The 27,126-nt window shown below is 60.8% G+C and overlaps 1 protein-coding gene and 1 long non-coding RNA gene across 23 annotated transcripts in view; one reads left to right on the forward strand and one right to left on the reverse strand.

Moving 5' to 3' along the window:
• Positions 1-5,015: 5,015 nt before the first annotated feature.
• Positions 5,016-27,126, reverse strand: part of KIF1A (kinesin family member 1A) — a 90,339-nt gene continuing 68,228 nt past the window's right edge. For 6 of the 22 annotated variants that reach the window (XM_067027335.1, XM_067027325.1, XM_067027324.1 and 3 more), the window contains 14 exons: positions 25,295-25,400; positions 22,939-22,965; positions 17,482-17,505; positions 16,016-16,130; positions 14,938-15,071; positions 13,885-13,946; positions 13,456-13,601; positions 12,727-12,921; positions 12,166-12,243; positions 11,178-11,302; positions 10,137-10,289; positions 9,512-9,704; positions 8,479-8,597; positions 5,016-8,100 (listed from right to left, as the gene is read on the reverse strand). In XM_067027335.1, the coding sequence (XP_066883436.1) occupies positions 8,058-8,100; positions 8,479-8,597; positions 9,512-9,704; positions 10,137-10,289; positions 11,178-11,302; positions 12,166-12,243; positions 12,727-12,921; positions 13,456-13,601; positions 13,885-13,946; positions 14,938-15,071; positions 16,016-16,130; positions 17,482-17,505; positions 22,939-22,965; positions 25,295-25,400 (1,520 nt within the window). In that variant the 3' untranslated portion in view covers positions 5,016-8,057. The remainder of the gene's footprint in view (positions 8,101-8,478; positions 8,598-9,511; positions 9,705-10,136; positions 10,290-11,177; positions 11,303-12,165; positions 12,244-12,726; positions 12,922-13,455; positions 13,602-13,884; positions 13,947-14,937; positions 15,072-16,015; positions 16,131-17,481; positions 17,506-22,938; positions 22,966-25,294; positions 25,401-27,126) is intronic. The other 16 variants (XM_067027340.1, XM_067027328.1, XM_067027336.1 and 13 more) reach the window with 3 other exon arrangements.
• On the forward strand, positions 17,371-20,771 carry LOC136793651 (uncharacterized). The gene is made up of 2 exons (XR_010839277.1): positions 17,371-17,585; positions 17,740-20,771. It is a non-coding gene; the product is annotated as an uncharacterized lncRNA (long non-coding RNA).

The following is a 27,126-nucleotide window of genomic DNA, read 5'->3' on the forward strand; positions in this document are numbered from 1 at the left end:
ATGCTTTTCTCTTCCTATTACAGATTATCGGTTATTTTGCTCGACACCGGGTTCCCCTCAGGGCCCACGCAGTGCATGAGTGCATGGGGAGACCTCCTCTCCAGCTCGGGAGCTGCTGGCCTTCTCCCTTCCCTAACTGTCACCCCACTCCCACCAGGTGGGGCCTGGTCTCCAGGTGTCCAACGTCTGCTCAGGTCAGAGCACACAGAACCACATGACTGCGAAGACCTCCTGACTGGAGTTTGACGGTTATTCACACTGAATAATCAATGTTAATTGAGTTTTTATTTCTTTAAAAAAAATATTTATTTATTTATTTTTAGTTTTGGCTGCATTGGGTCTTCGTTGCTGCACACAGGCTTTCTCTAGTTGTGGCAAGCGGGGGCTACTCTTCATTGAGGTGCGCGGGCTTCTCATCGTGGTGGCTTCTCTTGTTGTGGAGCACGGGCCCTAGGCGCGTGGGCTTCAGTAGTTGTGGCACGTGGGCTCAGTAGTTGTGGCTCACGGGCTCAGTAGTTGTGGCGCACGGGCTTAGTTGCTCTGCGGCATGTGGGATCTTCCCGGGCTAGGACTCGAACCCACGTCCCCTGAATTGGCAGGCAGAGTCTTAACTACTGCACCACCAGAGAAGTCCAGTTTTTGTTTTTTGATAAAACTTAAATGGTGCGAAGCCCACCAGTCTTAATAGTGAACTTCCACCTGTGTGACAAATGCACAAACCCAGGTAACCCACACATTTACCCAGATAGGAACGTTTTCCCAGAAAGTCTCACGTCCCTTCCCAGTCGGCCCTGCCCCTAATCAGAGGCGTCTGGCTTCCTGCTTTACTTCATCACAGGCTTGGGGACAATCAAATGTAACCAGACTCCTGCATCTCCACCTGGGGGCCAGCAGGGAGGTGGACTGATTTTGTTTCCAGTGTCAGAGTTTTGCTCCTTTTTATTGCCGAATGGAATTCTGTTTCATGGATGAACCACAACTTGTTAATCCATTTTTCCTGGTGATGCACAAACATTTAGGTTTTCTTCCATTTTTTTCCCACTAATACAAATAAAGCTGCTGTCAGCACGTTCAGATAAATCCTTGTAAAAATTTTTTTTTTTTTAGTAAATACCTAAAGAATTTTTCTAGACCACAGGGCAGGTGACTGCTTAATTCTGTAAACAGAATACTTTCTGCAGGGTGGTTATAGTTTTACGCTCCCAGGAGCAATGTATGCGATGCATGGTATCTATAAAAGTCGGTGCTGTGAAGCCTTTCACACATTTCCTGTTCTCCCTGGTGTTTAGTTCTCTCGGTGGCGGGAAGTTGCATTTCCCTGATGACAGGTGACATTACACACATTGTCAGGAGCCTACTTATTGGTCATTCAAATACCTTTGCTTCTTTTTTTACTGAGCTGTATATCTTTTTCATCATTGGGTTATAATAATTCTTCATATATTCTGGATACAAGTCCTTTGTCCTATAATTGTTTTACAAATATTTCCTCCCAGGTCCTGGTCCATTATCTCAATACTGTCTTCGGATACGTAATTCTAGAAGTTCTACAGTTTTGCATTTTACATTTAGATCTAAGATCCATTTTGGCCCAACTTCTTAACTTTGTGAGAAGTGTAAGATCTGTGACCAGATTCTTTAACACATTTTTTTTGCCTGGGGGCATTCCATTGCCCCAGCACCGTCTGTCCTGAAGCCTGTCCTCGTGCCCTTGAACTGCCTTCACTCCCTTGTCAAAATCAGTTGACTCTGCTTGGGTGGGTCTATTCCTGGGCTCTCTGCCCTGCTCCGTTGATCTGTTTATCTGCTCTTTTACCAACACCACACCATCCTGATTTTTGAAAGCTGATAGTAAATCTTGAAGTCGGGTAGTGTGAGTTTTATAACCTTGTTCTTCTTCAGTACTGTGTTGGCTCTTCTGGGTCTTTGGCCTTGACATACAAACTTTGGAATCAATTTTTCAATATCTGGTGTCCTGGCACTGTGATTGGGGTACATTGAGTCTGTAGGTCCAACCAGAAAAACTCACATCTTTACAGTAGTCAGTCCTGCAATCAGTGAACACAGAATGTCTCTCTATTTACTTACATCTTTGATTTCTTTCATCAGAATTTTGTTGTTTTCTACATACAGATTCTGAACATATTTTGTTTGATTTTTACCTACCTTGTGTTTTTTTTTTTGTTGTTGTTGTTTTGTTTTGTTTTGTTTTTACTTATTTCTCTCCTTTTTTGGGTGCTACTGTAAATGGTGTTTTTAAAATTTCAAATTCTAGCTGTTTGTTGCTGGTATATAGGGAAGCCACTGACTTTTTCTTTTCATTTTTATTTCATATCGCCCCATGTGGGGCAACGATGAGTAGAGTTGCTGTAAACATATGAATATCAGTTTTCTAGGGCATAGCTTTTCATTTCTCTAGGGTAGATACCCAGCAGTAGGACTGCTGAGCCATATGAAAGTGTATGTTTAGCTTTCTAAGAAATTCCCAAACTCACGTCCAGAGTGGCTGTACCTTTTGCATTTTCACAAATAATAGAGGAGAATTCCAGTTGCTTTGTTTCCTCACCAACCCTTGATATTGTCAGGTTTTGTTTTAATTTTAGCCTTTTTAATATGTGTGTAGTGGTATCATTTAGCATTTTTTAATTGGGTTGTTTTATTTCTTATCATTGAGGTTCGAGAATTCTTACTGTATTCTGGAGACAAGTCCTGTGCCAGATGTATGATTTGTGAATGTCTTCTCCTTATCTGTAGCTTGTCTTTTCATTTTCTTTCACAGAGCAAAAGTTTTTTCATTGTAATGAAGTTCAATCTTGCATTTCTTTTCTTTCATGGAGAGAGCTTTTGGTGTCATGTCCAACAACACTTTGCCTAGCTTTGTCTCCTGGAGATTTCCTTGTATGTTTTCTTCCAAAAATTTTATATTTAGATTTTACATAACACTTTGAGTTACTTTTTGTATAAGGTGTGAGGTTTAGGTTGATGTTCATTTTAAAAAACATATCAGTGTCCAATTGTTCCAGCATTATTTGTGGAAAAGTCTATCCTTTCTCCATTGATTGCTTTTGCACCTTCGTTAAAAAAAAAAAAAATCAGTTGGCTATATTTGTGTGTGTGTCTATTTCTGGATTCTCTCTTTTGTTGCCTGGATCTATGTGTCTGTCCCTTTACCAACACCACACTGTCCTGATTACTGTAGCTTTATGGTAAGTCAAATTTGGGTAGTGTGACTCCTTTGACTTTATTCTCCCGTGTCAAAGTTGTTTTAGCTCTTCTAGTTCCTTTACCTTTCACATAGCTTTTAGAATCAGGTGGTTGATATCTACAGGAATTTTGATTGAGATCATGTTGAATTTATAGATAAATCTGGAGAGATAACAAATATTGAATCTTCTAATTATGAATACGGTATAACTCTTCATTTCACTTAGGTCTTTGATTTCGCTCATCAATGTTTTGTAGTTTTCAGCATACTGATTTTTCATATGTTTTGTTAGATTCATACAGACGTAGTTCACATTTTTGCTGTTATTTTAAATGGTACTTTTTTCAACTCAAAGTTTCAACTGTTTATCGCTAGTATACAGAAATAAAATTACTGTTTGCAATTCAATACCTTGTAATAATGTTTAATGGAAAAGAATCTGAAAAAGAATATATATATACGTGTGTGTGTGTACATATATATATATAACTGAATCACTTTGGTGTACACCTGAAACACTGTAAATCAATTATACTTCAATAAAAAATAAATAAAATAAAATTAGTGTTTGTATATTGACCTTGTATTCTGCAGCCTTGCTTAACTCATATATTAATTCTAGCAGATTTTTGGTATATTCTTTTTTTTTTTTTTTTTTTTTTTTGGCGGTACGCGGGCCTCTCACCGTTGTGGCGTCTCCCGTTGCGGAGCACAGGCTCCGGAAGCGCAGGCTCAGCGGCCATGGCTCACGGGGCACGAACCCGTGTCCCCTGCATCGGCAGGCAGACTCTCAACCACTGCGCCACCAGGGAAGCCCTTGGTATATTCTTTAAATAAATTTTTTTTTTTTTTTTGGCCGCGTGGCATGTGGGATCTCAGTTCTCCAACCAGGGATGGAACCGTGCCCCCTGCAATGGAAGCACAGAGTCTTAACCACTGGACTGTCAGGGAGTCTTTTTAAATTTTCTACCTATTAGGCCATTCTTCCACTCTGATCTGTGTGCCTTTTCTTTCTTCATTTGGCCTCACTGCACCGGTTAGGATCTCTATTACCATGTTGAATAGGGGTGATGATAGAGAGCATCCGTGTCTCGTTCCCAATCTTAAGGGTTAAGTATTAATTTTTTTGCTGTTAAGTATGGTGTCAGCTATAGATTTATTGTAGACACACTTTATCAGGTTAAGGAAGTTCTCTTCTATTTAAAGTTTTGATTAGCAATGGATTTTGGATTTTCGTCAATTGCTTTTTCTGCATCTATAGAGAGGTTAACATGATTTTTCTTTCATTAGTTTCATATAGTGAATTACATTGATTAGTTCTTGAACCAAACTTGCATTCCCAGGATAAACCCAACTTGGTCATGAGGTATTAACCTTTTTACGTACTACTAGATTCAATTGAGTAAAATGTAATTGAGGATATTTGTTTCTGGGTTGATGAAAGATATTGGTCTGTAGTTTTATTTTCATGGAATGTCTCTGTCTGGTTTTGGTATGAGGTAACGCTGACCACGTAAAATGACTTGGGGTTGCCTGGGCATAAGGCTGGCAGTACAGGTGTGGCATACCCGAGGGCATCGGGAGCTGTTCAGACAGGTGCAGCCAGGTACTGAGGGAAGCAGGTGGATGCGACCACGATAAACACCGTCTGTCTTGTAACTCCCACCCCTCGAGGCTCTCTCCCCTCCCCACCTCAGCACTGAGAGATGCGTGCTGTCTCCAGACAGTGCTGGACAGCTGGCCCTGTGGCTATTTAAGGCCCCAGCAAACAGACCTAACACACAAATAAAGCCAAGTGGAGACCCGCGGGTCTGGTGTTGCATAAAGAGCCACGTTTATTTCTTAACTGGACAGAGCCGTAAGTGCACACACACGGTACAGGAGCCTAGAGCCTAACACTCGGGTTTCGGACATCAGGGAACTAGAGTCATTACATCAGGATGGCAGTTACAGTGCAGGGGCTGGGGTGTGCCACACGACCACATATGTACAAGCCACAGGGGAACTCGGGGGACAGCTGGCCGCAGGACGCACGGACCTGGGAAGAAGCCACAGCCTGTTGTCTCTCCCGGGGGGACGCGTGGCCCAGCCCCAGGGATACAGGAGGGTGCCTGCGGGGTCCCCGCGCTGAGGAGAGCTGACGGAGGACCAGTGTGGCCACTCGGCCCGTGCCTGCAGCATCGGCGACATTTGGGGACCCTCCCCGAGTGCCTTGCGACATCCAACCCAGAGGTGTTGAGGGGGGGCTAGGATTGCCGGGACACCACGTACATCACTGCAGCCGCCCTGGTGTGCGCGCGTGTTGAGTGTGCGCGCGCATTGTCGGTGAGCGAGACGATGATTACTCAGAACAGAGAGGCCTTGAAACTTACGAGCATCTCAAGCATCTCAACAGGCGGCCCTGGGCACCAGGAGGATCCTTTGGAGCCGGGGCCGCTCAGCCGGGAGCCCAGCATCTCCCTCCCTGGGGCTCCGCCCTAGGGCCACAGCGGAAGGAGCCCACCCCTCCCTGGGGGGCAGAGAGCCCTCTCCAGGCGAGCACGGCCTCAAGCACAACGAGGCTGCAGCCTGAATGGCAGCAAGAACTGACACAAAAACCGTCCAAGAGAGATGGCTTTCTGGATCTTTCTCCCCTTCTCCACTCGCAGGACACAGCAGCCACAGCCAGACCTGACTTTCCTGTCTGTACCCCACAACCCGAGGACCCTCACGGGCCTCCAGACCAGCCTCCCATGTCACACATGTGGCAACTGAGTCCCAAACCACTTGTCTCTGGCTTACATGGCACCGGGCACGAGAGAGCAGCTTTCCAGACTCACAGATGGAATTCTCGGACCCAGGCCCTCGCGTGGGAGCCGGCCCGAGAGGAAGGAAGTGGTGACGGGTAGGGGCCACCAGGTGGGCCACACCTGGTTCCGGGTCACTGCCAAGACGGCACAAGGCCCAGATGAAGCAGCCCTGGAGGCCTCCATGGCCGTGGAGGCCCCTGAATTTGAGGCAATTCCCAGAAACCCTCCCAGGGGCCCCCTGCCCGACTCAGCGGGTGCTCTGCAGGTTGGCTGGCCCCAGACACCTGTGCCCGGGGTGAGAGGGCCTCAGACCCTCCGGAGGCCACGGCCTCAGGCTGGCTGACCTGAGTGGCCGCGGCCTGGCCCTGCACCTCCAATCTCCCCGTAGGAAGGAGGGGCTCTCGGAACTGACCCATCTTAGAACAACTCACCCCACCCGTCTCTCCTGCCTGCCCTCAAGGCCATCACGACGGCCAGCGTCAGTGCTTTTGCTCCGGAGCGCGCTGTGCCCTCTGCTCTCTGCGTCTTGGCCTCTGCCTCCAGGGAAGCCCTGTGCGGGGAGCACAGGCCTGCTGGGTTCGGACAGTGTTTGACTTTAGTCCGGAATGTGAACCCTCCGTCACCCCCTCTTGGAGGACGTGGTAGGGACGGGTCTTGTGCTGCGGTTGCTGTTTTCCCTCGAGCTAAAAAGAGGCTGAATGTGCCTCTGAGTGTAGGAACGGGTCATTGAAGAGCCCAGGCCCATGGTTTCTCTGAAGGGTTTACGGCCTGGGCACGACACACGGCCAGACTCTCAGCCCGGGGCTGTGGCTCCCGCCCGGTCCCGGGCGACCCTCAGGCATGGGGTCTGCAAAGGGGACGAAATGGATATTGTCACGAGGGTGCAGAACAAGACAAGGGTGACACCCTCGGATACAGAAGGAAGCCCCCTTGACGACGGATGACACCAGCACTGGCCGCCCTCACCTGATCCCATGGAGTTTTCTCACTGGGACTCAACAGAAACACCTCTCTTGGGGCAAAGAGGGGAAGCCACGATTTCTTCCCTGGAGCGACCTGGAGCTCACCCCGGGCCTCACAGCGGCTGGAGATGCCGCACCAGAAGCCGCTCGCTGCCTGGACCACCTCTGAACACAGCTCCCCGCACCCAGCCGGCCTGGACACGTGACACAGCCGGCGGGGCCCCGACCGCTCTCCCACTCGGTTCCCACCAGGACGGCCGCCAGCCACGCGCCTGCCGCCTCACCTCCCACACACTGCCAGGGACGGGCTGCCGGCGTCACCTGGACAGCAGCCCCTCAGGTGGCTGTTGTCCAGGTGAGACGCGAGCCCTCCCTCCCGCGAGGAGGAGTGCACCCCCCTTCTGCGCCGCCCGGACTTCGGGCATCAGACCCCCCAGACACGCACGCGCGCGCCCTGGGACCGGGGCCTGCGCCGCACGCCGCTGGGCAGGGGCCTCAGCTCCGGCCGGGCAGGTGTCCCGCGGTGCCAGGCAGGAGGTGCCCGGCCTGTCCAGACGCCACCTCACTGTGGTCTTCCCAGGCGGCTGCCTCGCCTTGAGTGTCCCTAAGAAGCTCGGGAGGTGCGCTGGGGAGCAAGCGGGGTGGGTCCACCTGAGCCCTGCAGGTCTACGCGAGGGCCTTAGAGATGCTCACTTATAAATAAAACACAGTCTTACAGTTAAGTTCCGAGTGGACTGCTTCAGTGTCCCTAACTGATGTATGTTAATTATAGTCTGTCTATGCTTAAAAAAAATATTAGAACGGCAGCGACGCCCCGTGGCTCCTGTCCTCCGGCCTCCCCGGCGTCTCCAGCTCTTCCCACCCGGGGCGCGCTCTGAACGAAGGAAGGACAGCAAACGCAGCCTCTGCTGGGAGCGCAACAGGCCGCGCGGCAGGTCCCCGGCCAGAGGCGGGCTTTCGGGGCCCAGCGCGGGCACCCCCAGGAGGAGGGGGCGCGTCGGCTGTCTGCTGGGATCAGGGCTGGGTGGCGGATGACACGACGGACGGTGACGAGGGTGGGGGAGCGGGGCCGGGCCTGCTGGCTGTCCGGGAGGGCTTGGCTCAGACCCTCATCTGGGCAGACCTCCTCCTGGAGAGCTTGGACCTGCCGCGGGCGGGAGAGGAGTGGCGGTCAGGGCGCCAGGATGCCGGCCTTCGTGTCTCTGGTTCCCCGATCGCCCGAGGGACGAAACCTCTGTCTCCTGTCCCTGTGACTCGGGGGGAGCAGCCCTCCTCCCAGTCCCGCCCCCGCCCCCACCCCGGCTTCCTTTGTAAGACACTGACTAGGGGTGAGGCTCCGACCTCCGGGGGCCCGGCTGTCCCCAAGCCTGGCTGCGGTATGTCCCCGACATTGAGGCCCGCCCCGGTTGAGTGTCGCTTCCGAAAATCTTGGGGATTTGCACACTCGGCGAGGAGCGACGACCCGGAAGCGAGAATTCACGTCCTCAAGACCTTCCCCCCACCCGCCGCCGGCAGGACGCACCGTATGGTCCCCGCCAGGAGGGGGTTGAACGCGTACAGCCAGTCGTGCATGTCCTTGTCGCTGTTGGCCTGCAGCAGGATGCCCCGGTGCTCCGTGCACACGGCGAACGTGTTGGGGGTCTGTGGAGGGAGGCTGCCGTGAGGGGCGCCAGGCCTGCCGCGGTCAGCTAGGGGCAGTCGCCGCTCCACCGGGGCCCAGCTGTGTGTGTGGGGGAGGCCCCTCCCCGCCCGGGGGGGCGTCAAGGATGAGGAAGCAGAAGAGAAGACCCCTGGGAGGGGGCAGCGCTGCCGCGTGTACAGCCCGTCCTGACCCCGCAGGCGGCGGCTCCCATCCGGAAGCCTCTGTAGTCAGGACACCGGTGTCTTCTCGTCATCCCCGTGGCCACGCCCGAGGCTGCCTTGTCACCGCTCTGTGTGCCCGTGGGATGAGTCAACCCCTCGGAGGCCAAGGTCCCTCCCCCGGGGACCCTGGCTCAGCTGCTGGCCCAGATGTATCCTCTGGGGCCCGTTAATCCTGGCATCTTCTCTCAGGCCCGAGCCCTCGACGTGGCGGGCGAGGGTGGCAGGCTGAGCTCACCCCTCCCCTTTCCCCACCGCAGGGACCCAGTGCCCAGCGGGCCCCGTGGCCACCAGCCAGGACTCAGGGATGCTCGGGTCCAGGGGCAAAGCCAGGCACGGGGGGCCGGACTCCCGGGCCCACTGCCCCGCCGGCCCTACAGGGCTCCGTGGCACCCCCCGCGGGCGTCCCGACGAGGAGGGGCCTGTGTCGTTAGCCACCAAATGGGAGAGGATTCACGCTTGCCCACCCGTCACCGCTGCCGTCACCAGAGCTGCAAGCCCACGGGCGGGCCGAGTGACCCCGGGACACGAGAGGCAGAGGGACAGTGACGCTGCCCCGGTGTCCCCGCCCGGGACGGCCGGGCCCGGCTGCCGGCGGGCAGTGAGCGGACGCGGGGCCCACCCCGCAGACGAGGGCCGGGCCCGGCTCCCGCCCTCCCAGCCCAGCCGGCCCGGCGCCGGCGGCCGCGTCGCACCTTGAGCATCGCCTGCTGGTCCTCGCTGTACTCGACCTGGGCTGTGGACAGGTTGAGCACGAACCTCTCCACGGCGTCCTTGTCGCTGTTGTACATGTAGGCGTAGGGCCGCCGCACCACCACGAAGCGCCTGGCCCAGCCGGCCGTGTGCGGCTCCAGGAAGTGCAGGTAGCCCTTCTTGGAGACGATCGGGCTGGGGACGGGGACGCACCAGAACCGTCCTTCTGCGGCTGCCCGCCAGGTGCCCAGCCCCCGCCGGCACTGGCCCGGGCTCTGGCGCTGGTCCACCCTCCGGCCCTTTGTGTCTGCTCATTTCCTCCCCTGTCCCGGGTCAGGGGCCCTGCCTGCCCCCCCGGCACAGAGCTGTCTCCACTCCAGGTCAGGGGCCCTGCCCGCCCCCCCGGCACAGAGCTGTCCCCTGGCCTGGGTCAGGGGCCCTGCCCGCCCCCCCGGCACAGAGCTGTCCCCTGGCCTGGGTCAGAGGCCCTGCCCGCCCCCCCGGCACAGAGCTGTCTCCACTCCAGGTCAGGGGCCCTGCCCGCCCCCCCGGCACAGAGCTGTCTCCACTCCAGGTCAGGGGCGGCCCACCTGTCCTTGCAGGAGCTTTAGAAGGGCCCTCACGCACCTGACCCGGATCTCCTGGATGTCGGGAACCAGCTGGCGCTGGGGCTCCTTGTCGGCCTCCGTTGCCCGGGCAGGGGAGGGGGGCTTCTTGGAATCCACCTCCAGCAGGGGCTCCGGCTCTGGGCTGGCCGGCCGGGAGCAGGGCTGTGGGGTCCTGGGAAAGCAGAGGGAAGCCGCTGCACTCCGGCCAGGAGGTGCCTCTCCGGCTCGGCTTCCCCGACGGCCGGCGTTACCCCCTCAGAACCGCCGGGGGCGCCTGCCTGGGCCTGCCCCCCACGCCGGCCCAGACCTGCGGCCGGCCTGCCGCTGTGCCGCGCTGCGCCGCGCTGCGTGGCGGGCAGGGTCCACGCCCACGGGGCGCCTTCTCCCGTGGCACGTCCCCCCCACCCCCCGTGAAAGTGGCTTCCGCGTCTCTCGTCCCCCGAGTTGCACAGAAGCTGATGCGACTTTCTCAGGGACCGTGTGTGGGGAGGGAGCTGCCGGTCCGCTGCGGCCACCAGGCCCAGGCGACGGACCCGGCGGCCGAGGAGGCCCGACTCAGGGTGGCGCCCAGAAGAGGGCGTGATGGCGTTTTCTTTCAAGAAGAAAATCTGGAAAGCCTGAGGTGTTCTAAGACCTGATGGAGCAGACGCGGGCGCTCTCAGCAGCGTGTCCCCTGCGTCTAACACGGCTCAGCAGATGGCAGGCAGGCTTAGGTGTCCTCTAGGTTCTGCTTTGTCACCGCTTTTCCCACTGACTATTTTATGAGTGCAGCCGCTGGACAGGGCTTTTTGTTTAGTGTCGTGACCCGTTCCTGGTTTTATTCACGACTCTATGCTAAATCTAGGCTTTAGCAGAAAATGACCTTAGCCAGGGCCACGTCAGCCGGGCAGGGCAGACCCCTCCCCCGGCCCTGCCCTCGTGTGTGTGTGTGTGTGTGTGTGTGTGTGTGTGTGTGTGTGTGTATGTGGCTGTCCCCAGACACCCAGCCCCTCGAGTCACGGGCCGGCCGTTGTCAGCTCCTGGAGGTGGAAGCTTGGCCGGGAGCCTGGAGCTCTCTTACCTCAGGTCAGCAGCTCCGCAACGGCCCTCGGCCAGGGAGGGGCAGGTAGAGGAGGGCGTGAGCGTGGCCGCCCCCAGAGGGGACATGGACGGGTCCCGCAGCAGGGTGACAGACATCTCAGAGAGCTGCGAGGAGAGGCGGTTCTTCAGGGAGAGCCTCAGGGCCCTCTGGGGTGGGGACATACATCCCTGCCGGGTGCCTTTGCCTGCGTTGTACCTTCTGTTTAGGGCAACCCCGCCCCAGCTGCGGGCTGGGCTCTCTTCTCAGCCTCCCCACCGTCTCCCAGCCCCCACTGGACCCTGGCCCACCCCGCCCAGGGCTTCAGGCTCTGCCTTTTGCCGAAGGAGGTCCTCGAGGTTGTAGAGCTCCAAAGACTGAGCAAGGACCACCGGGTGGGGGTCGGGGAAGGAGTCGCCTCTGAGCCCCGACTTCAGGGTGTGTGCAGCCTGGCAGCCGCAGCAAGAGGAGATTTGGGCAGACGGAGAGGCCAGTGCAGAGCACAGAGGCCGGGCAGGGCCATCTAGCAGGCTGAGGGGGGGCTGGTGATGGGCCAGGGCACCGGGAGGGAGCCTGGAGCCTGACGCGGGGGCAGGGCCAGCCTCCAGCTCAGCGGAGGGCAGCACGGGAGCCGTCCCAGCCTTGGGCGCGGGTATAAGGCTGCAAGACCAGGGTGGGCCCCAGGTAAGGGAAGGAAGCCGAGGAGAGGGGGCTTGAGCAGCCCAGGACAGAGGCAGCTGGGTAAGGGCCAGGCTGCATAGGGCTGGGCCTGGGAAGAGGGGGAGCCAGGGAGGACACCGAGTGGACACCCCTGGGCCCGGCGGGGGCCTCCCCCCGCTCCCTGCCCTGTACGGATCCCAGCCTCAGGCCCCGGGAAGCCAGCCCCTCAGCTCGGAGGCATTCCCGTAGGCTGGGAGAGGAATGTTCCTAAGGAAACCCTTATCTCCTTCTCTGGGCCACAAGAGCCCCCGGGACGGCCCTCCACGCCCACCTTGCTCTCGCTGGCGCTGATGCAGACGTGGCTGTGGCTGTACTCTCTGTTGAAGGAGTGGGTGAGGAGCCGTAAGCACTGCCAGAGAGCAAATGCCTCGTCAGGGGCATCCCGGGACCCGGCTCTGCCACGGACACAGGCCCAGGACACGGGAGACTGGCCGAGGGGCCAGGCACCCCAGGTCAAGGTGGGAAGCACCCTCACCTCTCCCAGGGGATGCGGCCGTCTGAGGAAGCCCCCCGGGGCAGGCCTGGGGCCTGGGCGAGGGGGGGTGTGGGGCCAGCATCCCCTGAAGTGCAGGAGGCCTTCCCCGTGGCCCACCCAGCAGCAGAAAGGGCCAGCTCTGGTGTAGGTGGTGAGCTCCCCATCAGCATAGGTATGCAAGAGAGAGAGAGAGAGAGAGCGCAGGTCTCTCCTGGGGTAGTAGGCTATAAGAGGTCCCTGGGTTCCCACGTGGGTAGGGTGGGGCGGGGTCAAGGTGACCCTACAGACTCGTTCTCCCAGGTCCTGGTGGCCATGACAGGTCACTGGCGCCAGGAAGGGCTGAGCGCCGACGCCCACCTTGACGGCCAGCTCCCGCTGCCTCTGGTTGGGGGCCTCCAGGGATGACGGCCGGCCCGCAGCCGTGAGCGGGGTGGTGGGTGAGCTGCTGGCCTCGGGGTCCTCGCTGGGGATGGGGGACAGGGCCTCAGGACCAGGCCGCTGGGCCGTCTCCAGCTTCTCTCGCAGCAGCAGGTAGTGCCTGGTCTTCTCCACCTGCACAGAGGGGCGTGAGTGCGGTTTTGCCTCTGTCCCGGCCAGGGCGGCGAGGGCAGGTGGCTGCTCTGAGCCCCAGGCCTGGTCAGGGCCGGCCGCCCTGCCGGGCTGTGGCGTGCAACGCGGCGCCAACAGACCTGCCCGTGCGCCTGCCGTGAGCCGACGGGACGGACAGTGTTCCCACAGCCGCTTTCCTGGGGGCCGTGCGCGCCGCAGCCACGGCCTTGGCAAGGGCCCAGCGGGTGGAGGACGTGGCCCCCGATGCCCACTTCCCCCCGCGCCCTGGGCCAGCCGTCAGCACAGCTGCTGGACACTGGCCGTCCTGGCCCGAGCGACAGAAGCGCCTCGCCCCGCCCACCAGCTTCCCTCCCACTTTCTTTCTCGTCTCGCCTACATGTCCGACCGTCTGCGCTTGGGTCACGCGTGAACCTCCCGTCCTGAGCCGGCGGCTGTTGTGCGGCCCTAAGCCCTGCCGTGGGCGGCCGGGGGCCGCGTGCCCATCCTGTGGGGGGACCTGGTGGCCCAGCCTCTCACCTCCTGCAGGAGGCTCAGCTTCTCCAGCTCCCACTGGTGGTCCAGGATGAGGCTGTCGCTCCGCGGCCTCCAGCCCGCCAGGTTCTCCTCGCCCCGGACGTAGGCCACGGACGTGTCCAGCACCCGCCGGCGCCGCCGCTGCATCCCTGGAGCGGACGCCGTCAGACGCAGCCCTAGCTGCAGGCTTATCCACCGAGGGAGGCGGGACCCCCGCCCCAGGCCCCCAGAGCCAGGTGTCCCGCGGGGTCTCGGCTGCTCCTCCTCTCCCTTCCTCTCCCCCCTCACTGCCCTCCAGCCCCCCAGCAACTCCGGGGGGCACGAGGTGAGCACTCGAGTCTCCAGGCGAGGGCCCCCCAAATGGCAGCGTGGCTCACCTCCAACGGTGCCCCCTCCCCACCCCCGACCAGAGAGCTCAGGGCAGACGCTTACCTGGGCTGCCCGTGTCGGCCACGCGGCACAGGCTGAGCTCGTACACGCCCGTCACGCGATTGCTGCCAGGAGTGGTGGGGGGTGGGAGGAGGAACGTCGTCACCCGGCCCCGCGTCGGCCAGGCGCCGACTCTCGCCACCATCAAACGCACACTAGGCACGAGTCCTGCAGCCGCCCACGCCGAGCGGCCTTGCACGGGCTGGCTGAGGGGCTAGGCTCCCCGCGATGCGGTCCCCGTACGTGGCCGCCATCCCAGACTCCCGCTGGGCCCCCCTCTCTCTTGGGACCACTGATTCCTCCAAGGGCACCCCACTAACCCGCTCATGGAGAGGGGCTCACGCTCACGGGGTGACCTCCTGGACGACAGGATCATGGCCAGCCCAGGGCCCCCATCCCCCCTTCCTCCCGGCTGTGCCAGAGCAGCCTGGACACGGGGGCCCACGAGACAGTGCGTGGGGAGCCTCACTGAAGGCGGCCAGCGGTGACCTGGCACCCTTGGTGGTCCCTGTGGCTGGCGCAGGGCTCCCTCTTACTGCCTTGACATCCTCGGCCATTCCCGCCCTACCCCCAAGAACGCAGGCAGCAGTCAGAGCACAAGAAGGGACGCTGGTCCTGGTGTCCGACCCCCGCACGTGCCTCCAGCCTCCGAGAGGCACTGGCTCAGTACAAGTCCTCAGGGAGTGCTGTCCGGAGTCCCCTTCCCGCCCAGCCCCGTGTTTACCCAGTTTCTCCCACGGAGTGGGGGGAGCAGAGTCCCAAGAGCACAGATCCGCGTGGCCCCCGGGGAGGAAGGTCACCGCCACCTCGCAGGGAAGCCCCAGAGTGGACACCTCAGGCCTTCCCACTGTGCCCTGTGGGGAGAGCCTGGCTCTCTCACAGCCCCCCACATGACATCGGTGTCCCCACGGGTGCCCGGCGGCGTCCACTGACGGTCCGAGTGAGATGGACCCCAGAGCCGGAGGCCAGCCGGCTGGGAGTGCACCACGGGACATACTGCTCCGCGCAGAGCCCAGTCCGGCACTCGCTGCGCCCAGGGCGCCACGGCAGGCTCACCTCTCCGAGGCCCGCAGGTTCCCGCTGCCGAACAGGTTACGGATGGAGCGCGAGGCCGGCAGCTTGGCATCGCGGGAGTAGAAGACCATGCAGAAGTCCTTGGTGATGATGGCCGGCTGTGTGCAGTTCTCCATCTGCGGAGGGCAGGGAGGGGCTCGGCCCAAAGGACACCCCAGGGGGCTCGGCTCCGGCCGCACCTAGCCATCTCCCCCTCAGGGCACGAGAGCCTCCACACCAGCCCACAGCCAGGCGGGAGAGAGAGCCGGGCACCCACTGCCGGGGGCCGGTGTCCGCGCAGGGGCCCCAAGTGTCCCGGACACGGACCTCAGCCGCCTCACCATTAAATCGCTCCCAAAACTTTTGTGAGCATCTGACCGGACCCTGTCTGTGCGCCCACAGTTTAACTCTCAAACGCCACAGGAAATTACTGCACGGCGAGCGAGGTGCTGCCTTAAACAGCCGGTTCTTTGGTTTTCCCAAAGCTCCAGGATAACTGCTGACAAAGCTGGGGTCTTGTCTGGGCAAAGCCCTGCAAGTGTTCTCTCAGCCTGAGCAAACCTCATCCCATGGGGCAGTCACACAGGTAGATCCCCATATTACAGCTGGAGTAGTTAGGCTCTAGGGGGGTGGATGCCTTCGTCTCTACCATCCCCACTGGCTGCCGACCCCAAACCCCCGCCCCCACTCCTCACTACTGTGCACAGCAAGAAACGCCCACGCCGCCAGCCTCCTCCTGTGCTTCGGAGGGAGGTCATGGCCTGAGACCCTGGGGATAGGGAAGGGGAGGCTCCTGCTTTTGTGCTGCCTGGAAGATAGATGCAATGTCTGGTGGTGCTGCAGCCATCTTGCAACCCCAAGGACAAACCCATAAACTAAAGGTAGCAGCGTTAGTTAATTGCGAGCATAGCCATTAAAAGTACATAGATTTAATTCAAGGACTTGAGAAGCCTTCTGAGAAGAGAATAGGGTTGACTGGGTTTGTCCAGGGCTAACAAGCACCCTCAGCGCCCCTTGGCAAGCAGCTCAGGCTTGGGGGACAGGTGATTTTGGTGGAGTGCCCTGGGGGCAGGTTTCTTGCCTCAACGTAAGCAGAGAGGGTCATGTAGATCTTCTCTCGGTAAGGGGTGACACGGTTCAGCAGGAGGGAGTTGTGCATGGAGCTGTCCCACGCAGCCTCAAACTGGTAAAAGGTCCTAGGCGGAAGCAGAGACAAGGTAAAAGGTCGGATGTGGCTTGCTCTCGGTGGGGGTGGGGACATGCAGACGGACAGACACAGACAGACAGACGTGTGGGCCACCCGCAGGGAGAGCCGCTGGGGCCACAGGTCAGAGGCCCAGGTGTTGGTGTCCAGGGAGGATAGAGCCCTCCTTACTCAGGACCGTGCCAGGTGGGGGGCTCAGGCGCCCCCCAGGGTGAGTGCAGAGCCCTCCCAGCTCCACCCTGGGGGAGGGGGAGAGGGGTCCCCTGGAGCTGAGGCAGGAGTGAGGGGATGGAGAGGGGAGGCGAGGAAAGCGGAGGGGGCTGTGACAAAGGGGAGGGAGGGCGAGAGGAGGCAGGGAAGGGGGCAGAGGCGAGACCGTGGGAAGGGGTGCCCGGCTCCACCCAGTCTCGCCCTGAGTAAGGAGGCGCCCTGGCCTCTCCCTGGACTCAAAGGGAGCCCGCCCGGCTTTGCCAACACTCTCCATGGCCATCTCCTCCACCAACCGACTCGCCCTTGGGGGAGGATGCTGGGGGTGAAAACCGGGGTGGCCCCTCTCCCAGACGGCGTGGCCTCCGCCCACCTCAGCCAGGCCCCGTGGAGAGGCAGGGCCCCACGTAGCACAGAGCAGGCAGTGGTGGTTTCTTCCTGTCCCCAGTCTCTAACCCGGAAAGGAATGACCAGAGCGTGAGCCAGTGGCCAGGAAACCCCTCTGAGGGCAGCTCAGGCCAGCCCCAGGGCCCAGACAGTTTGGTGGCCTCCACTGCAGGGCAGGGTTTCCTGTCATACGACAGTTTCCATTTTCAACCATCTGATGGCAGAGCTCCTGAACTCTTGCCTCAGGCCGGGTGCACGTTTTGAGGACCCTCGTATCTGAGCTGGGGCTTTGCCTCAAGGCACAATGTGGCCGCTCTGTGGGCCCTGGCAGCCCCCAGCCTCACCCGGTTTCCATCCAAGCATCCTCACAAAGACACAGTTGAGAAACGCATCATCAACACAGGCAGCCGGCCACAGCACACGCCCTGACACGGCCCGGCCCCTTTGGAGGAGCCGGGCCCACCCGGCAATGCAGGGGGAAGAGGAGAGAAGCCGGCCGCGTAGGGGCAGGGACAGCGCCACGGCCACCCCGCGTCTCACGGCGCAGGCCAGGGGCTCGGGAGAAGCAGCGGGATGGGTGGGGCCTGCCGGACACGCCCCTGAGGAGGAGGACCCAGAGGCGGGACGTGAGGGCGGCGGGGGTAACCAGAGAATGGGCGGAGAGAGCGGGGACACACCGGGGCAGAAAGGAAATGGAAAGTCAGAAGAGGACAGACCGAGAGCGAGCGCGAGAGAAGAGTGAGCTGTACCTAGTGTCACTTCCGAACGAGACGCTAAAGGCGGTGGCAGCCAGGACACACGTACACACACAGAAGAGATTCACATGTCAGAACAAGCACCGTCACCCGGCCAGGTACCAGCTAACTGACACGGAGCAGGCGGGGCTGCTGCCCGCCGTCTCGTGGGGCCCAGACGCGGCCCACGGGGGTGGGGGGGCTCTCTGTGGGTGGGGCCCACTCTAAGCCCCGGCCCGGGCGCTGCGGACGCCCCTTTCCCTGTGTCCGCAGGGAGAGCCTTGGGTCCATCTCCAGCAGGACCAGCTGGACGCGCCTGGAGCCGCCACCCAGACCCAGAGGGATGCCCTCTGTCCCAGGGGTCCCCAAACGCCCCAGCTCTGAGGCGCCAGGCCTGCAGACACAGCCAGAGGCCCGCTGCAGCGCAGCTCGGAACAAATGCCGCCCCCCCCCCCCCCCGCACCCCGCCAGCCCGGCTCCAAATGCCACTTCACAGCATGTGACCTCGGGCTGACTGGCCCCTGCTGTGCCCTGCTTCCTGGACCCATGCCGGGCAGTCCCTGCCCCGCCTCACCGAGACATCCTGCGGGTTAAGTACGCAAGTACGCGGGTGCGCTGAGGACGGGGCCTGGCATTACTGTCATTAGCAGTCCTCACCTCAGGAGGCCCAACCGCACCGCGGGCAAGGCCCAGCCCGAGGCCCCCACCCTGGTAGGCTGGCCAGCCCCAGACCCTCCCGCTGGCCCAGGGCCTGGCACGGCGCCGCCACCTCTGTCCACCTGCCCAAAACGCCGCCACAGGACACTGGCGGCTTCCTTTCCGCCGCAAGTGCTCGGGGCGTGAGGACCCAGCCCACTCCAGCAGGGCGGGACAGTGGCAGCCCACCCACGTGGGACCCAAGCAGCCACCCCGGGCAGGGTGTCACGTGGCAGGAAACTAAGACCCCGTGGGCTGAGAGGGAGCCACGCTGCACCCAGGAGGTGACTGGCAGGCGGGGAGACCACACCAGGACCCCGACTCACGAGCAGGCAGGAGACCCCTCTGGGCGTCAGGTCACCTGGAAAGGCGCCCCCTCCCTGGCGGCGCTGCTCACTCTACCCGAGCGAAGTTCAGTCAACCCCCCAGGGACACTTTTAAGGGGAATGTGTGGCCCAGACTTGGGGTCCCTGGACCCGCAGCATCTGTACCGCCGGGAACTGGTCAGAGATGCACATTCCGCGGCCCCCGCACCCACGGAGGCAGAAGCGCTGGGGTGGGGCCACCTTAAGGGCAGAGCATCAGCGCTTCACCATCGGCTCAGCACCCCCGTCATACTGTGGACCGTCTGCACCCAGCCCATTCTGGGGAAAGTGGCCAGTCCCTCCCTCCAGCGAGGCCCTGCCAGGCTCCACCATGGGTCCTAGTCCTTCGCCCTTCCATCTGCGTGCCGTGCTCTGGGACCCCGTTTAAAGAAAGGGGCCGCAGGCAGGCCAGCCTGCACCCACAGCAGAGCCCCGGGGGGTTCCTGCAGGGCCCCCAGCCGGACGGAAAATGCCCATCAGCACAGCCCCTCTGCAGCAGAGGGGGGACCCAGCATCGAGGAGTGCCCCCTTCAGACACCTCCGGTCCACGTCCAGGAGCCCCCGGCTGACATCTCGACTCCAAGCGAGCCTTCCAAGCCTGGCAAGGAGGAGTCCCTGGACGAGGAGGCCTGTCTGGCGGCTCTCCTCCAGCCAAAGGGGTCAGGCAGCGGGCCCCGGAAACAGAACCACGCCAAATTAGCTCTGGGACACGAGCGTGATGCTCAAGCAAGCGCGGAGCCACGTGCAGAAAACCTGAAGACGCAGTGACAAAGTTCTGTTGACAAAGAAGATGTCACACGCTGTAAACATCTTTCCTGTCCTGCCACAAACAGGCTGCAGCTGTTTCGTCTTCCCCCGGGGTTGGCGGGACGGGAACCCGTATTGGCCCTGCCTGTGAGCACGTGTGGGTCCGCAGGAGGCCCCGGGCTGCCCAGAGGCCCAGGTGGGACTGGTCCTCACCTCGGCTGGGCTGCCTGGGTGGGAGGTGATGGAACCTCAGGGCTCTCAACACGAGCGTCTGGTCGTTCTGTATGGGACTCTACCACGCCTGCTGCCGACGGCCCATCACAGCTCGTTCAGACAGCCTCGGACATGCGCCACGGCCATTGTGCGCCAACAGGGCGGCGTGGCGGTCACCCTAGGGCGAATGGGTCGGTCGAGAATCTGAAAATTAAACCCCACGCTCGAGGTTTCGACCAGAAACTCGTTATGCTCTGGAAACTATGTTTCTCGGAAAAGTGTCCCTTTCAGGAGTGGCCCAGGTTCTTGGGGAAGCTGGTCATCACGATGGGCAGGCTTCCAGGACTGCGCCCCCGACTGCAACCGGGGCAGCCCTCCTGTCCCGTGGGGACCGCGATCCCAAGACGTGCTCACGCGGCTAAGAGCAGGGCAACGGCCTCGAACCTCCGGGATTCTGCTCAGGGTCTGGATGCCACGCGTGCTTGGCCAAGTGGCATCACCCACCACGCAGAGCGAGATCTCAGACCAGAGGGACAGACGGGGTGGAGGGTCGAGGGGATGAGGGGACGAGCGAACGCCCTGGCCAGGCTTTGAGCACCCTGGGGACAGACTGTTCCCGTCTCGGTCTTTAATCCCCCCCCTAACACCCCGAAGAACGCGGCTCACATGTGACAGACGAATGAATGAGTGAGTGAGGGTCACGGCCCCATAAATGGTGCAGCACGGCAGGACAGAAGGGGAAACTCCACAAGATCCCACGTCTGGGCCCTTCCCGGGGAGGCTGGCGTAGCCTCCGGGGCACCTGGGCCACCTGTTTGGAGAAATCAGATCCCACGCCTGGTGGGGTGGGTGAGGGTCGCGGTGGACCGCCCTGCTCCTCAGACTTCTCCTCAACACCTCTGTGCTTCGAAGGGTCTCGAGGACCCTTTCTGCTCCGGGCAAGTGGAAACCTGAGCCCCGGGCAGGAGCGTGAACTGGGGTAAGATGCGCAGACAGGGTGCAAGGTCTGACCCAGCTCTTCGGGGATCACAGGCTGTGTCACAACCCCTCTTGCGCGTCTCGGGGGCTCCGCGAGGTGGGCGTGAGTCCCTGGTATTTAAGTGGGGCTCGTTTGGCAAAATTTGAGTGGTTAGGAAAAACGAAACAAAACAAAACAGGCTTTTGCTCAGGAGGTATGCGTTTTAAATTAATGACGAGTATTTTAAACTAAATACTAACAAGGTAGTGGTGAAAATAACCACACAACTTACGTTAATAAAGTTCCACATGCAAGACCCCTGCTAAGAGCTTTTCGTGTTCATCTCATTTCATATCACAACCCTAGGCAGGCCCTAATAAAATCCCCATCCTGAGGCGGAAGGAAACCAAGGTTCCAGAAGATGCTGCCACTTGTCCACACTCACAGCCAGGCTGCCCCAGCCCAGGCGGTACAGCCCCCAGTCCCCACCCCACTGCAGATGTTGGGGACGGGACCCTATGCTCATCCCCAGTACCACCCACCACAGCGGTTTCCTGCCCCGCAAAACACAGCCCCGTGAAGGAGGTACTAGCCCGAGTCTTGGGGCTCTGATCCCTCACCCCTCTGAGTGCCCTAAGCCTCCTCTTGCGGGCCAAGTGCACTGGGGGCCGATGAGCCCACCTCTGAAACTGGGGGCTGGGGCCCCCTGCTCAGGTGCAGGGGTGAGGTCCTGCTGAAGTCTAGGGGCTGGCGAAGGAGGCCCTGCCGGGAAGGAGGGGCTCCCCTCCTTTCCTGGTGCCATGTCGCCTCCTGGCCGGAGGGTACGTTTCCATTTTACCCAGAACCTTCCTGGAGGCATGAGGTATTTGTAGGGGGGTGTCCAGGACCAGCCCGAGCACCCCTCTATCATGCTGGGCTGGTTGTGGAAACGCAAACTGGAACAGAATGCCCACACCCCCGTGCGATCGTACCGATGGGCCTGGAAGTTTCCACTTATCAGGGAAACAGCCCCTACATCGGATCCCCTCCAGGGATGAACCGGAGCTGATGGGATCCCACCCCAGAGCCTTCTGAGAACCGAGAGACTCCACCTCCGAGACCAGCGGGCAAGCTGCCACCTCCAGCAAGCCCTCCGGACTGCCCGCGGGGCAGGTCCCTGCTCTGGGCCCTGCAGGGCCGTGACCCTCCTCTGGTACAGCCTCCACTGCCGTTTTCCTCCTCAACGCCTGTCCCCAGGGAGGGCAAGGATCTGTTCCTGGAGTGGGTGCGTATGTCCTCGGGCACACACAGCGACAGGAACCGCGGTCTGCTCGCTGCCCCCGGGGGCCTCAGCTACAACTGCCCGGGGCACATTCACAGGGCCCATCTGTCCTGACACACCACGCCCATGACCTGACAAGGACACGGCCTCAGAAGGTCCTGTTGTGCCCCTAACCTGGTCCTTGGGCTCCCCACTCACAAAGGCACAGGCACCACCCCGTTCCCCTCCCTGCGGCTTAAAGCCTCAAACTTCCACACTGGAAGCCTTCCTGCTGCTCCGTTCTTCCTTCACAACAGTGACCCCCGGGGCCCCCAAGCTCTGGCCACAATCCACAGGGACCCATGGGCTGCCCGCCCCGGCCTGGCCCCCGGAAGCCTCTCCCTCACACCCCGCCCAGCCTGGCAAGACGGTTACAGCCTTGACCCTCCGCTCAGAACGGACTGGAGTCTCACGGACAAAGTCTGAATTGGGGACCGTGAGGCTGTCCACCCCCAGGGTCTCAAGGACCCTCTGCACCCGGTCCCCGCGCGCCAGGGCCTCACTTGAGCCGGGAGGGATCTGCTGTCCCCGGCCCAGGAGCCCGTGCCTCGGGGGGTTGGACCTGGGGCCACCCGAGCGCGTTCAGAGCCTGGGCCCTTCACAGCTTGACCACCCACCTACTTCCAAAAAGGCTGTGAGGTGGGCACGGCAGGAGCATGGCCGAGCCACCCACGTGGCCAGGCAAGGGGCTCGCGCCCAGGCCCGGGAAGTACAGAGCCAGGAGATCTCAGCCGGGCCGCTCCTGTGTGCCCCTCGGCCTGTGCCCACTATGGCCCCTCCCTCCCTCCCTCCCTCCCTCTTTTCTCTTTCACTTTGAGGGGAGTGGGCCTGGCCGGCCAGCCTGCATGCGGGGGCCTGCTCCTGCTGGGGTGCAGGGGATGGGCAAGGCTCAGGAGTGGGGCGGGAGGGGAGGGGGGAGCAGGAGGTCAGCCAGTGTCTACCGAGGGCAGGAAACTACCAAAGCAGCCAAAATCAAGAGTGGGGGCAGAAGGGACTCAGCCAAGGGAGGGTGATGGGGAAGGAAGCAATAGGAAGAGAAAAATACAAAAGGAAATAAAATGAAAGGAGAAGATGGGAGAGACAGGAGGGAGAGGTGAGCGAGTGTGGAAGTGATCCAAAAAGCTGAAATGAAATCTCAGGGCTGCGGGAGTGGGAGGAGAGGCTGAAAGGAAACCAAGGGGCACAAGTGGTACCTAGGCATGTCCGAATCAAGAAACTGCCTGCAAAACACAAACAATCACAGGTTAGTGAGGGGCGGGGGCAGCGCGGAGAGAAGCCGTCCGCGGCGACAGGCCCACTCTGAGCCGGGGAGGCTGCAAAGCACGGGGCCTTTGAGCGGGGAGGAGGCTGAGGCCACGGCAAAGCGGGTGGGCAGCTGAGGCTCCGAGGCCCAAGCCAGGACTGGGTCTCTGAGCCTCAGCATCTCTGGGGGCAGAAGGGCCTGCCGGGTCACCCGCAGAGCGGCCGGGCCCATCGCAGCTCCGAGGACGTCAGCCACGGTCCAGGGAAGAGGAGGGCCCTCAGGAGGAGCGGCCAGCCGGGCCTGCTAAGCCTCAGAGCGTCGCCTGCCTGGGGCCACCCCCTGAGGAGCGTCCCTGAGATTTTACAGGCCGGCCTGGGGTCGGGGCAATCCTGGGGCCATACAGCACGGGCAGGAGCCAAGCAGGGGCCAAAGCAGCTACGGGCAAGGACTACAGCCCCAGCCCAAGGACGTCCTTGAGCCTTGAGGGCCCTGACCAGCCCAGAGCTGGCTGGCCTTACTTCCCACAGCCCCCAGGGAAGAGGACAGAGCCCGTCAGCGATGGGTCCTCTGGCCTCCAGGAACAGGGCGAACCTCTTTAGCCAAAGCCCCACTGACCCGAGGTCCAGCCAGGAGCAGCTGCCCCCTCCGCTGCCTGGGGACTGAGCCCAGGACGAGGTCCCCCTGTGTCCTGCAGCAGCCGTGCTGGCCGGAGGACGGGAACCCAGAAACGCAGTCCTCAGAGCAGGGAGACCGAGCAGGGTGGGAGGCCCAGAGGCACCCCAGCCCCCTTCTCCCCCCCAGAATCTAGGAGTTGCTGGGGCAAAGGAAGGGTCAGAGGTCCGGGGAATGCTGAGGTCATTCTCCAGGTCCAAAGCGGCTCAGCATGGCAGACAGAGCCCTCCCGGGCCCCACCTCCCCTGGGGTCCCCACCCCTGCCGGCCCGGGCACAGCGGCCCGTGTCCCTGCCGGCAGCCCGTGCGGGTGGGCGCCAGGCCCTCTCTGCCATGTCCCCAGGGTGTGTTCTCATGGCGACCGGCCCCCCCACTGTGCCTCGCTGCCCCCCGCCCCGAGGTAAGCCCAGCCTGCCTGTCATGGTGCCCCCCGGCCCCCGTGAGAACACCCCCCCCCAGCATTCTTCACCCAACCCCTCCCCCCTCTGGACATGAGTGCAGGGTGAGTTTCTTCTGGAAGGTTCTGGGGCAGGGCTGGAACCAGAGCCACACCTGCCCCTGTCGGGGTCTCTGCCCCCACCCCCAAGCTGCCTGCACCCAGGAACGGTTCCCTACAGCCCACTCTCCAGGGAGTCTATAAAGAAACCGAGCTCCGCCTGGACCCAGGACCCCTTATCCTTATGGGTCCAGTTCTCCCTGCACGTGTGGGGTGCCCGCACTCCGCTCTGAGCACACCCAGCCCTCAAGACATCTTTCCTGCAAACACAGCCGCAGAAGCTCGTGGAGATGCCCGTGGCTTGAGCTCAGGGTCAGCTCTCGGCTTCTTCCCCCTGGGCCAGGTCGAGCCCTCGGGACTCGGGAGCACCCTCCCCGTGTCCCCGAAGCCCCAGAAAGCAGCATCTCAGACAGAGCCGAGCCCTCTGACATTCCCCCCGGGTGGGCGGCTCTCAGCAGTCGTGAGCTGCCCGCCCCGCTTGGCCCCCAGAGGCCTCCCCGTCACATGCCCGCCCAGCCCGGCAAACCCCGAAAGGCCTGCTTTGTCAGGGGCTGCCGGGGGCCCACATCCACCTGCCCTAATGCGGTCAAGCTCCGACCGCCCAGGTTGCAGAGATCTTGGCCATCACCTGGGAGCTTGGAAAGGAACAGCCCAGTGACAAGGAGCGTGGGCTAAGCTGTGCCGCTGGGCAGACCTCCCACCCCGGGACGCCAGACTGCGGACCCAGTTTGACCTTGAACTCCTCCAGGACCCTTGGCCCCAGCACCCCCGCCAGAGGGTACAGACTTGCCCGCAGCGGCGCGGTTGGGAAATCCAACCCGTTTGTCCGCCCCATGCCGCCCGCCCACCCACGAAACTCCCGAGGACAGGACCAGCTCATCTGCCGGCAACTCCCACGCGGCCACTCCGTCGGGTGACCGGGGGAGCCAGCGGCAGGATGGTGCGCGGACAATCCCGCGGGGGGCAGTCGCGGCCACAGGCACCCCTCCCCACGCCCCTTCCCGGAGGGCTCGGAAAGCTTTGGGCCCTTTGCGGCCAGGTGGGCCAAGTGGGCGAGCTGAGAACGCACCCTGGGTCCTGACTCGGATCCTCCTCCAGGGAGTTGGGAGCAGCCCTGCCGCCGCCCCCCGGGGACTCACCGGTCGTCCTGGGACGGGTAGATGTATCCGGACGAGAGGATGTTGAGGGACAAGATGTTGGGGTCAATCAAGGACTCGTCGGTTTCCGGGGTGTTTCGGATGCGACCTACAGGAAAGGGGACAGGCCGCACGTCACTTCCCAGGAGGGCAGGCGGGGGGCTGGGTCCCTGCTCTCCGCCTCTGCCTGGGCCGGAGCTTCCACCTGTGAGGCCACGCCATGTGGCTCCCCACGTGGCCACAAGAGCACCTGACAAAGGGCAACACCGAGGGGTGGGGGACAGGGAGGCCCACAGAGGGCCTGCACTTGCACGCGGTGCCACGTGTCAGTGGGCGTCCTGCCATCTTTCTCCTGCAGCCTAAGTTCTGAGTTTCTTAGTTTCTCAGCCATCGACGACTCTCGCAGTATCTCCCCCACCCCAACCGATAGATGACAGTCCCTCAGCCTAGAACTCACAGGCTCTCCTACCTGCTGGAAAAGGAAATCTTAGCAAGATGAGAAGGAGAAAATGTTCCCTTTTCCTCTTTACACTTAAAAAAAGGGAAAAAAAAAGAAAAGAAACACTATCTGCGTCAAAAATCTCTCCCTGTAAGAAGCAAGCGTCTCCAACAGAGCCCTCTAAGGCGCCCGCACTTGCGTGGGGGGCGGGAGTGACTCTGTAAACAGCGCCAGAACCGTTATGGGTCAGAACTCCTTCCTGGCGGTTTCAGTAATAATTTCGTACTCTTGTAGAGATCCTGAAATTCACTGCTCTGCTTCCTTGAGGAATAAACAAATACTGACTTTTCTTTGTTAAGCCAGAAAGGAATCCCTGGCCTCTCCCCTCCTCCCCGCCCCCCATGCATGGAGATGAAATAAGACCCAACACCAGGCCAGAACTCTGAGCCCACACGCTGGGGGCTCCACTTCCTGGAAGCCTCTTGCAACATTTGAGCTCTGGGAGGAGGCAGGTGTGGGCCTCCAGCCACGCGTCCCCGTGTCCCGGCAGGGTATGGCCCCCATGGCTGGAGGCTAAGGCGGGGGGGAGGGCCACACAGCCCCTGCCGGGGGAGCTCAGCTGCAGGAAGAGACCTGGCCCGCGTGCCAACCTCACCCCTCCTCAGCCCCGGGCGTGGGCTTCAGCGGAGGCTCTTCGCAGGGACTCTGTCCGCTCAGAGTCCGCCCAGGCGCTCCACCTGCAAAACCGATGCCCTCGGAGCCCCGGTCAGGCCGAGACGTCCACTCACAGGTCTGCGAGGTTGATGCAGCCCAGAGGGGCAAAGCCTAAACCCCTTAACCCAAGAGTGGGGGCCCTGGTGTTCCTGCCAGCATCTGCCCGAATCCCCTTCAATAGCGCCCTTATCCCCTCACCACACACATAGGCGAGCACCCCCGTCTGCATTTTCACATGGGATGTGGCCGGGAGAGCAGAGAGAAAGGTGGGACCTGGGGACCAGGGCCTGGCTCCCCAAGGCCAGCGAGGGTGCAGCCTCTGTGCAGACACAGGGGTGCTAGTCACTATCCTAGGGGTGAGGTGATGGGGTGGGGCGTCAGGGAGAGGTTCCACCAGGAGCAGAGCCAGGTCAGTAGGCGGTGTAGACCCTTCCCTCTGGCAGAACAGGCTCGGGGTGAAGGCTGCATCGTTTCCCACCCACGTGCAGTACGTCCGCGAGCGAGCTGGGTGTCTGCTTCATCTTTCTCTTTAAATTGATGCAGAGTTTTTAGATTCACCCTAAACAACATCTGAAATGGGTGTGTGTGCTTGTTCTACCGCTTTTCTGACTTGTGTGAAAATAGATATGAAACGTCTAAAATAAAAGCGTTTGTCCTGGGGCCCCCAGAACCTCCCTGCCCA

This window comes from Kogia breviceps, chromosome 2 (genome assembly GCF_026419965.1).
Source record: "Kogia breviceps isolate mKogBre1 chromosome 2, mKogBre1 haplotype 1, whole genome shotgun sequence".
In the NCBI taxonomy this organism is placed as follows: domain Eukaryota; kingdom Metazoa; phylum Chordata; class Mammalia; order Artiodactyla; family Physeteridae; genus Kogia; species Kogia breviceps.